The sequence below is a fragment of the Arachis ipaensis genome, chromosome B8, assembly GCF_059453495.1.
Source record: "Arachis ipaensis isolate K30076 ecotype BB chromosome B8, ASM5945349v1, whole genome shotgun sequence".
Taxonomy (NCBI): Eukaryota; Viridiplantae; Streptophyta; class Magnoliopsida; order Fabales; family Fabaceae; genus Arachis; species Arachis ipaensis.
Window position 1 is genome coordinate 132,371,186 of NC_142443.1, and position 15,580 is coordinate 132,386,765.

The 15,580-nt window shown below is 29.2% G+C and overlaps 1 protein-coding gene across 3 annotated transcripts; it reads left to right on the forward strand.

Moving 5' to 3' along the window:
- The first annotated feature begins 474 nt into the window (after positions 1-474).
- On the forward strand, positions 475-6,038 carry LOC107613036 (SWAP (Suppressor-of-White-APricot)/surp domain-containing protein / D111/G-patch domain-containing protein). Of its 3 annotated transcripts, none has more exons than XM_088497610.1 (9): positions 475-704; positions 1,400-2,494; positions 3,523-3,649; positions 3,741-3,847; positions 4,019-4,189; positions 4,448-4,582; positions 4,698-4,877; positions 5,327-5,505; positions 5,604-6,038. In XM_088497610.1, the coding sequence occupies exons 2-9, from the start codon at positions 2,110-2,112 to the stop codon at positions 5,628-5,630; spliced, it is 1,311 nt and encodes a 436-aa protein (XP_088353736.1). In that variant the 5' UTR covers positions 475-704; positions 1,400-2,109; the 3' UTR covers positions 5,631-6,038. The 3 variants fall into 3 exon arrangements, with proteins under 3 accessions (XP_088353736.1, XP_088353735.1, XP_088353737.1); XM_088497609.1 differs by having other exon boundaries at positions 2,077-2,494; XM_088497611.1 differs by having other exon boundaries at positions 488-704; positions 2,077-2,494; positions 4,031-4,189; positions 5,604-6,008.
- The last annotated feature ends 9,542 nt before the right edge of the window (positions 6,039-15,580 follow it).

Sequence of the window (15,580 nt, forward strand, 5' to 3'; positions counted from 1 at the left end):
GAAGGAGGACCGAAAGCAGCGGCTAAGGTGCTTTTGTGCGATCATTTGGAACATTTGGATGAAAGGGAATAAGAGGATATTTTAAAATACAAGCAGAGGTGTGGAGGAAATCATCAACTTGTCCATGTTTAACTGCGACGAGTGGAAGAGTGCACGTTCTTCAAGTTGTTGATGGCTATGTCGAAGAAGGCATGGAGAGTTATTTATTTTGTGTTACATTCTAGAGTTATTGGTTTGTTTTGAAATATCTTTTCCTGTTTGCTCCACCTTAATGTGTTAAGCTCTTTTATTAAAAAAAAAAAACATAATTAATACAATAAAATTATTTTAGCGTATACGAATAATTTGAAAAACCACTTTAAAATTTAATTCAAAATTTATAAGTGTAATATAGGTCCTATTCCTTTTATTAACTAAAGCCGAAGAATAATAAAAAGTGGAGATAAAATGTAATTATAAAAGAAGTTTGGGTGCAAAGTGAAATTAGGCATGATTATATGTAAACACAATTTCAGGGCAAGAAGGTTGTCAGGTCGTCGTTTGCTTTTTGGCCATCTCCCTCTCATCCTTCCTCCAAACGGTGAGCGGTTGGGCGTCATTCATCCTTACACCTTTTGCTTTCGCTGCGACGTCGTTTTCTAATCAACCACGAACCTTCCTTCCTTCCATTCAATCAATTTCAACAGACCCTAAACGTTAATTAGGTTTGTTTCTCGCTTCTCGCTCTTCTCTTACAACTAACCTTGTTCCTTTTATTTATTTATTTATTGGAGCATTTTTTCTTTAATCCTTTTTTTATGCTTCGGTTTGTTTCTTCTTGGTTGATATAATTGTATTGGAGGAGACTCAGAGATTGTGGGATTAGACCTTTCTAGGGTTTGTATCTTGGGATCAGGATTCGGTGAATTGATATTATGGCTGTGTTGTTGTTCTGGTGGTATTATTGTCTTTGATTTTTGGGTTGGTAGATTTTGCTAGTGCGATTCGAGATCTGGGTTTGATTGGTTTTAGGCTGATATTCATGCATTGGAATCAAAAGGGGATTGGAATATTGTTGACTATATAAAATAGTTAGTTATATTTGTTCTGTCGTTGTTATCTGAAACTTAGATTATGGCATGATGATACTATTTCGTTAGATACCATCATATATGCACAGTGATGTAGCTAGCATATAAGCTCTTCTTTGTTAGTTTTAAATTTGTGTGATGGTTATGGATGATACTTTAGTGGGAAGTGGTGGTTTTGCTTTTATTTTGTTACTACCATTGATCAGTGACCAGTGATAGGCTGATAAATTGGTTTTTGAGAAATTTGAGAATTGACATTTTGAAAATTTGCATATGTAAATGTTCATATGGGTTTGGAATCTAAGCAGGGTTCTGTTGCTATTTGGCAGGTATGAAACTCCAAATGTAGGAGAGCAGTAGGAAGGGATTGTTCTTAGAATATTCTTCTACACTGTCCTCTTTTTAAAATATTACATTGTACCTCAATCCATGCTTTAATTCCATTTTGGATGTTTCATTTCAGTGTCTGGACATGGTATAAGCATGAAATGTCTATCATTGACCTGTATAGACATGGTAGAAGAATTTCATTATGAAACAAAGTGACAATTTTAAATTTTCTACTTTTGCCAATATTTCTGTTTCCATAAATGTCTAGCCTCATTTCAGTGATAGTTTTGTGTAGGAAGGCTGCTCTTATGTAAGAATCCGTAATATAATTTCTCATTCAATAGAATATTTTGTCAACTGTTTAGTGCTTTGGATTACTTTTTTTTCCCCCATTAATGTTACAAAATTCATGGTTCACTGGCTGTTCTTTCTCGTTCTAACTTTTGTAACATATAACTGACTTATGGTGGGATTTATTGTTGATTGTATCTCCCTTGGTTTTCAATTTATAGTTCTACTTTTTGACCTATAACTAGCTAAATACATCAAATAATACAGTAATATGCAAAACAATTTTATTTCATAAGTTGAATAAAAGATATATTCAAACAAAACAAAAGTTAACTTTTAATGTAGTTGCACTATCTAAATACCTTGAAGCTTGCTTTTGAAACAGTGAGTTGCTGTAAGCTCCTTGACTGTTTAGCAAATGGACAAGGGACCACCACCTGCCCTCTTTGTTAATGATGGTTCATTCATGGAGAAGTTCAAGCAACTCCAGCAAGAGCAGGAGAAGGAGAAGAATAACAAACTATCCGAGCCTAAACCAATTAAAGTTGTTTCAGGATCTTTGGCTCCTAAAACCTCCATTAGTAGGGTTAATGATACACGGAAAACTTCTCAGGCTGGTTCCAGTGGCAAACTTGCTTTCAGTCTAAAACAAAAGTCAAAGCTGGTTCCACCGCCTGTTAAGTTAGCTGATGATGAAGAAGAAGAAACAGATGCTGGGGATTTTTCAAATGCTGTACAGGCAAAACGCCAAAAAGTTGATCAGGAGGATGGCACTGCACAGCCATCAAGGCAATTTGATGTTGGTAATTACTTTCACATAATCTTTGTGCAGGTAGTTGGTTTGTGTTTGATATTCCAGCTTAATGCTGGATTTTGACAGCATTATTTACTTCCACTGTCTAATTGTGATTGTATAAAGAGGATTTTTGTCTTCCTAATTATTCTTTATAATTGTTGCAATTTATTGATTTATTTCTTAATAGATGAATATGATTTACATTAAAACAACAATATTGCATTGGTATAGTCAACTTTACTGAGCAGGACAAGGCTTTAATTGTTTAGATGTTAATGTGTGCTATGAACTACCTTTCTCACTTTTTTATCGGTTTCAAATTATTGTTTGTTCCAATGGTTTTTGTATTTGTCTTCAGAATATTTGTTATTTTCTTTCTTTGTCATTCTGTTTTCAATCTCCATTTATTTGTGCTAATTTTTGCTGGTTGCCATGGATGTTGGATAAGTATGGGTTTCTAGTTGTTTTACATCTTTTAAAATATCTGAATGAAGAATTTCCTTTGCAAATTACATCTTTGAATACCATATATTTTCACGTGATGATAGAAAAAGGATGAGATAAATATTGCAGAATGAAACTTTTCATTTCATTCACTTTATCCTTCATACAAAGAGTAGAGGAAGAGAAGTTTGGGTGTTGACTTGGAATGTCTTTCTGAAGCATGTTCTAGACTTCCTCTGAAGGTATTTGGTTACAGGAAGGTCAATGTTGTTGCCTCAGCCAGTAGGCATACAGTTGCATCCACAGTATTCTCTGTTTTCCTTTTCCCTTGCTTGAAAATAGAGTCTTCCTTTTAAGTTAAATCATTTCATTGTCGAAGAGGTAACCTCAGTACATTCCTTCTTTGCTCAATGAAGTGAGCATTTCCAATCAGCAAAGAGGAGAAAATGTCTTAAATACTTTTGTGTCATTAATGCAGCTTATGCTTCAACTACCTATCAAGAATCGTGTATTGGCACGCCAGCTACAAGAGTAATTTTCATTCCATTGTTCATGCTCTTGGTATTAATCAGTTTTATAAGTGATATGCAGCACCCCCAACCCCAAGTGATCCAATGGTGAAGAAAGTTGCTGACAAATTAGCAAGTTTTGTGGCTAAAAATGGAAGACAATTTGAGGACGTTACACGCCAAAAGAATCCTGGGGATACCCCTTTCAAGTAAGTTTGGAGTGTGATCATGACCCTATTTCATTGATATTTTGTTTATGATTTCTAACTTCTGACTCTGATGTTTTATATTAATGTGCAGATTTTTATTTGATCCAAGATGTTCTGACTATAAATATTATGAATATCAACTTGCTCAAGAGGAAAAGGCCCTTGCACAGTCCAGGGAACCACAAGCAAATCATAATGGTGAGTTTTTGAATATAAATAAATTATCCAAACCATGTTAAGATGTTATGCAATTTCCTTTTGAGAGATGGACAGATGGTCCAAAAAGCTTTTCTTATGTAATGCTTGGGATATCTTTATCTTTTCACGGTTCACATTATTTATATTAATTTGGCATGTTATATTGAACAGTTATATCCTCAGGAGGTACAGGCAGTTCATCGTCTAGACCAACAAATGGCTCTCAGAGATCATCTCAGCAGCATTCAACCTACCAAATCCCTGCTTCTGCTTTATATGAAAGTGCTGAAATATCAAGGGCTTCTGGATCTTCGACTCAGGCATATTCAGCAGGAAGCACTGGTAAGGGATATCAGTTTAGATTGTAGTTTTGAATGTTTACTATTTTTTCTCTAGCTGTTACTTTGATTAATTCAAAGTTGCATTGCATTTATTCCCTCCATTAAACATATGGAATTTCCAATTTCCTGAATTATTTTGTTTAATTACATTGCATTTATTCTCTCCATAAGATATAAAAGGACTCTTAATTTCCCAAATCTCATCATTGTTTTGGTGAGAAACTTGTTATCAGTGCATGCAATTGTATTTCTGTTGCAGATGAGCCTAGTGGATCATCAAATGCTGATTCTTTAGCACTAATGGAGTTCTACATGAAGAAAGCTGCACATGAAGAGAAGTTGCGACAACCTAAGCAGTCAAAGGATGAGATGCCCCCTCCTGCTTCTCTTCAAGGTTCATAATTGGGTGTTTGTTGATCTTGTATAAATTTTAGTATTTTAGTCACACTGTTTGTGTACTCTTTCCTCTAATGGGAATAATCTTCTAACTGCTTCCTTTTGGGGCACAGCTTCTAATAAAAAAGGCCATCATATGGGTGATTACATTCCGCAAGAAGAGCTTGAGAAGTTCTTGGCTAGCTGTAATGATGCAGCTGCACAGAAAGCTGCAAAGGAGGCTGCAGAGAGGGCAAAAATCCAGGCTGATAATGTGGGCCACAAGCTTTTATCAAAAATGGGTTGGAAAGAAGGTGCTTTATACTTTACACTCTTTTCACTTTACAAGTGGCTGAATAAACTTCCTTGTACAAGTTGCTAAAATTGGCTCAAGCAAAGCTCTAGCTAGTATCTATTGACGTGAAGTGTAACCAACAAGTCCTTACCCTAGAATAAGCTGAGTGATCTAAATAGATAATTTCTTATCTCTCATATCTTGTGCCCTAATTGTCAATCCTTTTATAGGATTCAGTTTGAAGTGGATCAAACGGATGGTAGCCCTATAACTAGAGGTCAAGGGAAACCTCAGAAAACCTTTGAAGAAATTGTTAAAGATTATAAATTTTTTAAACACATAATTTATTATAGGTAACTTAGGTGTCGGTAGATCTATTTATATAGATGACTTCATCTAGCGAGACAAGGTGCAATTGTTATTGTCAATCCTTTCTTATGCTAACATTCTCAATCATGTAATTTCCAGGTGAGGGTCTAGGTGGTTCCAGGAAGGGTATTGCAGATCCTATAATGGCAGGCAATGTTAAGAAAGATAACTTGGGAGTAGGTGCTATCCAACCTGGGGAGGTGACTCCGGACGATGACATATATGAGCAGTACAAAAAGCGGATGATGCTTGGCTACCGCCATAGACCCAATCCTCTGGTAAACAACACCTGTTTTGGTTGTTAAAGATCTTGGAGTGCAATCATCTCAAGTTAATGTAGTCTGTATCTGCATCCTAATTTTGTTTGTTTTTGCAGAACAATCCTCGGAAGGCTTATTATTGATCATTGCGGAGACGGAGGGAACCTCATGTCAGGTCTGTTATGGGAAATTGCATCCTTACAAGTTAATGAAGTAATGCTGTGGTCATAGGATTGTATGAAAATTTTACTCTAAGCTTTTGTTTGTTTTCTTTTTATTTTTTCCGTGAGTAAAAAATGTGTTTTGGTTAGTGTTTGTTTCTATAGCAATCGCAGTAAACAAAGAATAATGCATGTTTTTTTAGCTTTTTGGAGCATGGTATTTTACTCTATCGCTGTAGGCCTGTAGCACATGAAAATTTGTTGATAAGGTGCTTGCTATCTTGGTCAAGCATGTGTTCGAATATTTCGAATATAATTATGATCTAAAGTCTAAATTTAAAAAACCCGAAACTACAAGAAGTTCTCTTGAATTTAGACACTTTTTTTTAACCCAAGCTTGTCCCCCACCGATCTGATCTCTTTGTAGCTTGGTCCAAGGATGCTACATTGCTAAGAAGAGGTAGGTTAAATTTATAATTGCTGAGTGGGCTCAAAAGAAATCCAAAGGCATAAAGACAAAAAAGCAATGGATATAAGTTACACTAAGAATATTGTTTCTGTCCCTCTGGATTATGTAATTGAACAAGATGCCGAAGAGCATTGATCCTAATGAAAAAGTTGTCTGGATTGTGTTAATTTAAAATTTCCATAAAAACATATTTTTTTAAACTTAAGCTTCATTAGGAAACCCATCAGCAGCTGCTGCAGCAGCCACTTGACCACGTTCGTCAACCACCCAAAAGAAAACCCTTTTCCACCCTCATTGGCAACTTTCTTGGCAATACAATCTTCAACTACGACAGCAATGCATAGTGGTTCCAGTACAAGATGTCTAGTTTGTAGCTGGAATCATCGAAATTTACTTATGTTTGATGACATTTCTGCTGCGTAATGTTGCTGTCACTGGTGATGTTCAAATTGAAGCTGAAGGAAGTGATGCTGTAGTTGGTGATGTGGAGGGAGACACGCTGGTGCGATTGGTTTGTATTTTTTTTTTTTTTTGTTTTCAAAATTTTGTGAAAAAAAAATGAAAAAACAGGAAGTGAAATAAAAAGCAAGATTTTGTTATTTTTTATTATTTTTCATAAAATTTAAAAAACAAAAAATACTAAAAATAAAAATGCAAACCAAACATACAATAATACACACCTTGAATAAATTTAAATCAGAGTTTTTCTTTTGGATCTTGGAAATCATAGTTGTTTCAAAGGGCTGCCAAATACTTGGCCCGCTATCTATTCTGCTAAGGGTATTTTTTTCTCTGAAAAGAGCTATACTCTTATGTGATATTGGTCTCTCATACTAAAACTTTATGTGGTAAGCGTAAATAGTTGTAAGTGTCAATTTAAGGCCTTACCCCCCAAGTACAACAAAATAAAAAAGCCTTACCCCATACGAATATATTAGAAGGGTATGATGCGGATATGACAACATAAAGGTGAGAAAATAAGCACCTAAGTGGGGAAAAAAGGTCAATTCCGATTCCACTTATCTCCTCTCTAAATAGTTTATATAATATTAGAAATTTCTCTGTTTGTAAAATTAAATTATACGTTAGCTGATTTGACATTTAAATTATATAATATTTGATGATTTATATATTTTGAAATAAATATAGCGCTAACCTTTCTTTTGTAGAGTTTAGTGTGTTTTTTTTTTTTTTTTTTTTTGTGTCTACCTATAAAGAAAAGAAAAGAAAAGAAAATAAAAACAAAGCCAATTAATTGGCTTGATTGTTATCTAAGTGTATGAAATAACAAACTCATTTTACATATTCTTCCACATTTAAAACAGTATTTTTAGTCATAAAATCAGGATACAAGTCTTTCAATTCTAACTTAGAATATCAAATTAAAGAATATCACTTATAAAATACCAGAAAAAAAAAAGAAAATATTTATCTAAAAATATAAGAATCAAAATAATTTAGTCAAAGAAAAAGAGTTAAAAATAAACTGAAAAATGCAATGAGTATTCTTCCCCACTTTTCTAATCAGAAATGAGAGAAATTCCCAAATATATTTACGAAATACCTACCATTTATACTATCTTGTTTAATGTAAAATATTACTCTAATTTTAAATTATTTATCCCTATTTTCTTTTTCAAATATGTTTTTATGGCCAATATCTTTGTATCTTGTATCACAAGGGAGTAGGCAAACACTATCTAGACATGTGTGGTTTGAATTTATGTTTGGTGTGTTCATCTATGGTTTGAATTTATGTTTTTGTGTTCATTTTTATTATACTTTTATTTTCATAATTTGTGAAGATAAAAAATATAGACTAATATTACATGACTAATAAAATATTAAATTTTATCTCCTAAATTTTAAACTTTAAATTCTAATAATATAAAAAAAAAGTATTAATTCTAAGGTAGTGTTTATTTTTAGAGATAGGACAGAACATGACACTGAGACAGAGATAATAGCACAGAGACATTAAAAGTTATTTTTTGTGTATTGTGTTTGGATACGATGTACAAGACAATAATGTAATGTGCAGTATTATGTTTGGATACACATGGACAAGACTAAAATATTATATGAAATGACTAAAATAACCATGTGATTTCAAATTTTCTGGTACAAATTAATTTAATAGAGAATGAGAGTACGTAGAAGTACAGACAATGGGAATTTGAAAAAAATGTTTGAAAGGGCAAAAAATTTTAATAAAAAGTTATATAATAGTATTTATATTAAAATAAATTTATAAATATAATTATTTTATTTTTAAATTTATTATTAATATGTAGGAATACATATGGTTAATATTAACAAAAAAATAAATCTGAGTTTGATTAATAAAAAATTTCGTTTAGGATAATAAGCTAAATTAATTTTAAATATAAAATCAGTTTTAAAAAAGAATCTGTTTTACATGAAAAAAATTAGTTTTTGCACGTAAAAATCTATTTTTATTTAGAAAATCAAATTTTTTTTAATCTAAAAACTGATTTTTCCTTTCAAAAAATTAATTTTTCTTTAAATTATATAAAATCATTAACAACTTATAAATTATTTTTTAGTATTTTAAAAGATCAATTTAATCTTTATAATGTTTATCTTTCAAAAGTCTGAAGACTAATTATTTTTGTTATTATTTTTATTACAAATCAAATAATACAATACAAGGTTAAAATGATATTGAAGTAAAAACGATAAGAAAAAAGAAATTATCCAGCTCAATAAAAATTTTTACAAAAAGGAAAGAGCACTTAAAAAAAGAGAAAGAAGGAGAACGTAGAGAATAGAGATAGAGAAAGAGTATGGAGAAGAAAGTAATTAGGAAAACCGTAAATTAGGAAAAATAAGAAGGGATAATAGTGGAATAATAAAAAATATCTATGGAAAAAAAAAATCATAAAAAAGTCTGCGTCCCTCTTCCAAATCCCATATCCATCATTCTCCTTCGTAAAAGAGTAGACACAAAGGTATAAAAAATTATTTCGAAGACAAGATGTTCAGTGTCCATGTCTTTGCTTTCAAACACTTTTTAAAGATGTGCTGTGCATATTTCCGTATCCTGTCTCCGAAAACAAAAACTACCTAAATATTTGCTAATATTAATAAAAAATGTTAGCTAGATATTTTTCAAAAGTAAAAATACAATATGTGGTGCCAAAACTAAAAAGCTTATTGGGGGACACATAAAATGAAAGGAAACTACTTACTATTGTGTCTATTGGCTAGCCACAAAGCAAATCCTACCAAGAAAACAGATTCAGAAAAGAAATTACATATCTATAAGTAGATGAGTTCTGCTAAGAACAAAACAAAGAAAATTAAACACAATATATTTATCCAAGTAGCTGAAAACGACCAATTATAGAGGTGCTAACGTAGTTCTTTCTAACATAATACCAAAAAGTTCCAAACTTTTCTGATTTTCTTTGGACTGGTTTAAGTTTCAGTATTGGGAGACAGTTATACACCAATAATAAAGATTACTTAATGTTTTGTTTGGTAGGCCAAAAAAAAAAAAAAGAATAATAAGTAATAATATAATATATCTAAGATATGCCATTAGCCCACTTGCAATGTTAACTATGTAATAATAAGTCTCTTATTACGCTTTAAACTTGGTGATAACTAATAAACATTAAACAAAAATTGTTTCTTAACTTGAGTGGAAATTAAAGCATCTTCTTTTTTGTTTTTTCTCCCTAAGTGCAATTGTTCCACTTTACCTATCACTTCCCAATTCTTATTCCTAATTCCACTAATGGAACATCCTGCATCCAAAATAAGATGCTTCGTAACGTCATGTCACTGAAACTTAGGTTAACCGTGTGGTTAGTTTATTAGTCCATTTAAGTAAGTATTAGAAATTTAAATTTCGTCTTATAATATATATATAACAGTTTATTGATTAATGACAAATTTTTAAATAAAGTCTCAGATCTGCAGTAAATTAGTCTTTGAGAGTTGGATTGAAAAATACGTGAGGGAAAAAAAAGGTTATGAAATGTCTTAATCAATGGCCATAGCAAACCCATTAACATGATGATGTTTCAAATTAAATCATATCAGATCAAATCAAAATAACATATGCCCAAATTTTAAAATTGAAATTGAGAATGGTATCGCCATCAATAATGGAAAGTTTATGCCGTACATAATAAAAGATCCAAATCTTGCTGAGCCTGCATTCACTGGGAACATGTCCTCTCTGAAAATAAAAATGGAGCTAATAATGAAATTCTTTAAATAATAACTAAGGCAATTAAATTTGAGAGTTTACTTAAATTCTTTAATTTGTACGACTCGATTCGTAAGCTTAATTATCGATTGATTGATCATTGTATTAAAAATTGTGAAAACAGTGATAACTTATGAAACGAGAAATGTTATTTAATAAAACAAAGAGAACCACTTTTTGTGGCGATGGAAAGGGTCTAACTGTTAAGAACAAAAATGATTTCTCACAAAATGCAAATGCTATGCTGTAAAGAATGATTGTTACTTCGTTTCTTTAATGTTTCCTTCCCATGCAAGTTGGATTACCGGTTTATATCAAAATAGACTTTTAAAATATTTTAGGAAAAAAATTAAATGTTTTGAATTAGTTTTTAAAAGATATATTAAGTTTTATATTGTCTAAAATAAAAAGTATGATGATCTTTATAAATGTGAAGCAACTCTTAATTTTTGGAGTAAAGTAAGCATATTTAATTTCTTATATAGTATCATAACATTTTTAAGAAATTGTTACTGGACCCGAAACATCCTCAGGTCACAATAAATTTACGGATTAATACTTAAATTCATCCCTAAAAAATTAGATGATCTTCATTTTCGTCTCCAAATGATTTTTTTAATCAAATTAGTCTCTGAAAGATAAAAGGTAATAAGTCAAATTAGTCATTCCGTCAGTTAGATGATGACGTATCACGTTAAGTGACACGTGGCAGGTCAGTGACACGTGGCACTTGACATGTAAACAAGTTTTTTATAGTCAAAATAGTCCTTGAAAGTCTAGACGTAAGTCATTTTCATCCCTCAAATTTTAAAAATTAGTCAAACTAGTCCTTATATAATTTTTTTATAATATTAAATTTTTAATATTTTTTTATACTACTAATTTTAATATTATTTTTTAAACCTTAATAAACAAAATTCTCTTTACATAAAATAATAAAAATAATTAAATTTTTATAAAGTTGTTTTGTCATTTGTATTTTAAAATTTTACATTTTTAAATTGTAATTTTTTATGTGAATTTTTTTATTTAAATGAGTTTATCAAATTATTGTTGATTATATATTTAAAAATTTAATATTTTAAATTTTACTAAATAATATAGTAATTATTTTAAATTTTAAATCTTTTAAATTTTTTAAAATTATAATTTTTATTATTGTTTAATTTATATAGTAAAACTCAATAATTGAAAAACTGATTTATGAAATCACTTTTTGAATCTTAATATTCTAATATAATTTTTTAAATATTTCATTTAAAACAAAAGAAATTTTATCTTAATACGAAGCATATCTATTTATATAATGTACTAGTGCGGAATAGCCTGTATTATACATAGGTATAATATTTTCTATTTTATTTTATCTCATTGATTTGTGAAATTAAAAGAAAAATTATATAATCTATCTCAAACATATGAAACACACAAATTTATTATGATCTTTGTACGTATTACGCTGAAAAAGCAATTCGTTTATAATAATAATTAAGCAAAATTTGTGGATCTTCTTGAATTTTGACTCTAAGTATCACTACCATTACATCCTATATGTAAGTAATACCGTAATGGAAAAAAAAAGATGTAGTAGAAAAAAAATAGCAGTATAACTTTGTTTAGGTTAACATACATAAATTTTGATTTTGAGCATATAACTTTGTTTAGGTTAATAAATACATACATTTCAATTTTGAGTATATATATATATTCCAGCAAAATGTAATAATGTAAGAAAAAAATTTTAGAATAGAAAAGAATAAGAGAGATTTTGAGAAGAATTAAAGGAGAAAGATAATTTTATTGAAAAAATTTTTAAAAAGAAAAGATATAATTACTAATGTTTTGTTTGTCAATTACATTTCTATTAAAATTAGTAGTATCAAAAAATATTTCAAATTTAATATTATGAAGAAAAAATAAAAAAAAAATTATATAAGGACTAATTTGACTAATTTTTAAAATTTGAGGGATGAAAATGACTTACGTCTGGACTTTCAAGGACTATTTTGACTATAAAAAATTTTTTTACATGTCAAGTGACACGTGGCATCCACGTGTCACTGACCTGCCACGTGACGTGCCACATGTCACTTAACGTGACACATCATCATCCAACTGACGGAATGACTAATTTGACTTACATTTTATCTTTCAGGGACTAATTTAATTAATAAAATCATTCAAAAACGAAAATGAAGATTGCGTGATCTTTCAAAGTCGAATTTGAATATTAACCCATAAACTTACGCTCTAAGTCTTTGTCTAATCTTTTTATAAATGAGACAACTCTTATTTCTTGAATTATCTTTTAAAATAAATTGAAACAATAGTTATTTTATGAACTAATTTTTGAGATAAATTAAGCTCATTTAATTTCTTATGAGATATAATAATAAATCGAATTGTATTTTCAGTTAGATAATAATATAGTTAAAAAATAATTGATGTCATGTGTTTTTATCTAATTCACAAAAATGACCAAGATAACTCATAAATGATAAATATATTATTCATTCGTGGACTATTTTGAATTTAAATAAAAATATATGATTATGTAATATAACCGATAGCTTTCAAGATGGATCCAATAACAGAAGCTCCACTTTTCATCAGCATACCTAACCTTATCTTAACGAGAAAAGTGTTATGGCTGCTCCCTATAGAGTAAAAGATAAATGTGGTTAACCTTCTCAACAAGTTAGTAGGTTGCACATTTTATTTAGGACAAAAAGAAAAAAAAATCCACTCTCCTCTCTATTATATTATTGTAGAAATATTGTATAGTCATGTAGAAATATTGTAATTTGATCTTTCAGCATTAAGAATTATATTCTAGAGATAAGAGAGTTAGTACAGTAATGTCTTTAAATAAGTGATTCGAGATAAATATGAATATTATTGTTCATTTTATTGAGTAATACTACATATTTAAATTTTTTTATGAACTAAATCCAATCAAATTAAATAATAGAACTTAGAATAATGTTAGATATAATTAATTTTTATTAATAATTAAATTTAATTAACAAAAAGACTTAAATGTATAACCATATTATTTTTAATGTAATGCTCTAACTTGTATATTCAATCTATCATCATTAATTAGTTTGTTGTTTAATACCAAGGTTTTGTTATGCTAGTGAATTTCAAAAGCTAAAGTAAACAAATTTATATTTTAATGGTTTTTTTTTTTAAATTGAAAGAGAAAAATCACATCAAACTAATATTAATTTGATCTAATTAAAGATGATAGATAGACTAATTTATCCCGCTAATAAATTTTGGTTTGTCTTGTCAAGACAGACAATGAGAATTTCTCTCTCACTTATTTTTTTGGCTATGTTAATCCACCATAATTTTTTTAATTTAAAAAAATAAAAAATAATATTATTATCAACTGAATTAAAAAATAAAATTCATAACTTATTAACTAATTAATTATAAAAATACTTAAATAAAATTTACAAGTATAGAAAAAAATAATTTAAAAGTATACTTTTATATAAAAAAAAATTAGTAGACATCTACTAACTTATTCTACTCCACCAAAACCCACAAGATACAATTTTGACAAATAATTTTTTTTGGAGGACAAATTCAATTTTCAAGTTCAACCTGTTTGTCACCCTAGATCCAACCACATTACAGTATTTTTGTACCTGGAGACATAAATAGGTAAATTGCTACTGACTTATTATCACCGTCCGTACTCCTATAGTTTAGTATAAATTAATGAAAGAGTTTTAAGTGTATCAGAAACATCGGTATTCCAGTTATTTTAACCGTTAATCTGAATTATAAAAAATATATATAATATATTAATTAAAATTAACGGTTAAAATAATTGAAACACTGATATTTCTAGTACCCTTAAAATTTTTCCTAAATTATTTATCACATACTCTGATCCTATAGTTTTGAAAATGCAAGTAGCTCCATGAAACTTGCATGAATTATTGTGGCACTGCATTGCTTGCTGCGATAGTAATAATGAATATTTTTTTGGGAGTAGACTTTTATTTTCAACTTTAACTTTGCAACTCTTAGAGGGAAACTATGATCTATGCATGCCTTGCCCATTCAACAACAAGAGTTGACCTTGAATTTAATTTGCGTAAAAAGTTAAATAATTGACGGTGCAAAGAAAGCATCACGAGATAAACATGTACAATAATCGATCATCTACTAATTAATAAACATATAATAATCATTTTTTTTATTTTTTATGTTTAGTTATATATAGCTTTGTATGTGGACTTTCCAATATGGATGGTAATTCACTAATTCCAAAGAGGCAAAGACCTTCTTCCGTCTGTAAGACTTTTCTTTCTTTTCTTTTATTTATTTTAATTTTAGAAAAGAACAAACTTTCTGTGATACTGCTGCTGGAGGCTAACACATTTTTTCCCCCATGATATGTTCACTTAGGTTTTTAAAATTTAAAATTTATAACAAGATTTAGAATTTAGGGTTTGATTTAATGTTATTATTACTTATTAGGCTCTAAAATTCAAAAACACTGTAGTTCTTACATTTTAAAAAACGCATTAACATTCGGTAATGTAATATATATCTTAATGATATTCGGAGGAATAAATTAATGGGTTCAAGTTAAAGTTGATCCACTATCAAAATAAATTAAAACTTTCTCTATAATAGTTTTTTTTTTATTTTCCATTATTTATAATATTTAAATATTTATACTAAAGGTTTAAATTATTTTATAAAATATATTTTTTTATTTAGCAGATGTTAAGAACTTTATTTTATTTTATGATTAAAAAATTTATTTAATATTTATTAGCTTATAAAATAACCAAACCATTAAAATCTTACGTTGAAAATTTATATATTTTATTAGGTGAAAACTCGGTGCAGTCGACTTCAAGTGAAGTTGATAATTGAAAGTCGTTAGATAATTTAACTAAATTTTTATCTAACAGTTTTCAAGTGAAGTCGACTACGTTTGAGTTTCTACTATTTTATTATTTTTATTATAAAACATATAAATATTTAATTAATCTCATATAATACGTACATCCGAACATATATACGTACAACGTGCCGTTAAGGTATACATACTACTTGATTATTTCTCTTCTTATCACTTCTTTGAAACGATTTTGGAAATCTGATGGTCTTGCCTTAGCTTGTTTTCATTTTCATGGTCAACAAATAAAACTTTCCACACATGATGATGGACTTGCCTTATTTAAATTAGAA

Coding starts and splice junctions, on each gene's coding strand:
- LOC107613036 (XM_088497610.1), top strand. CDS start 2,110: ATGGACAAGGGACCACCACCTGCCCTCTTTGTTAATGATGGTTCATTC. Junction 4,583..4,697: donor CCCTCCTGCTTCTCTTCAAG/GTTCATAATTGG, acceptor TTTGGGGCACAG/CTTCTAATAAAAAAGGCCAT. Junction 4,878..5,326: donor AAAAATGGGTTGGAAAGAAG/GTGCTTTATACT, acceptor TGTAATTTCCAG/GTGAGGGTCTAGGTGGTTCC.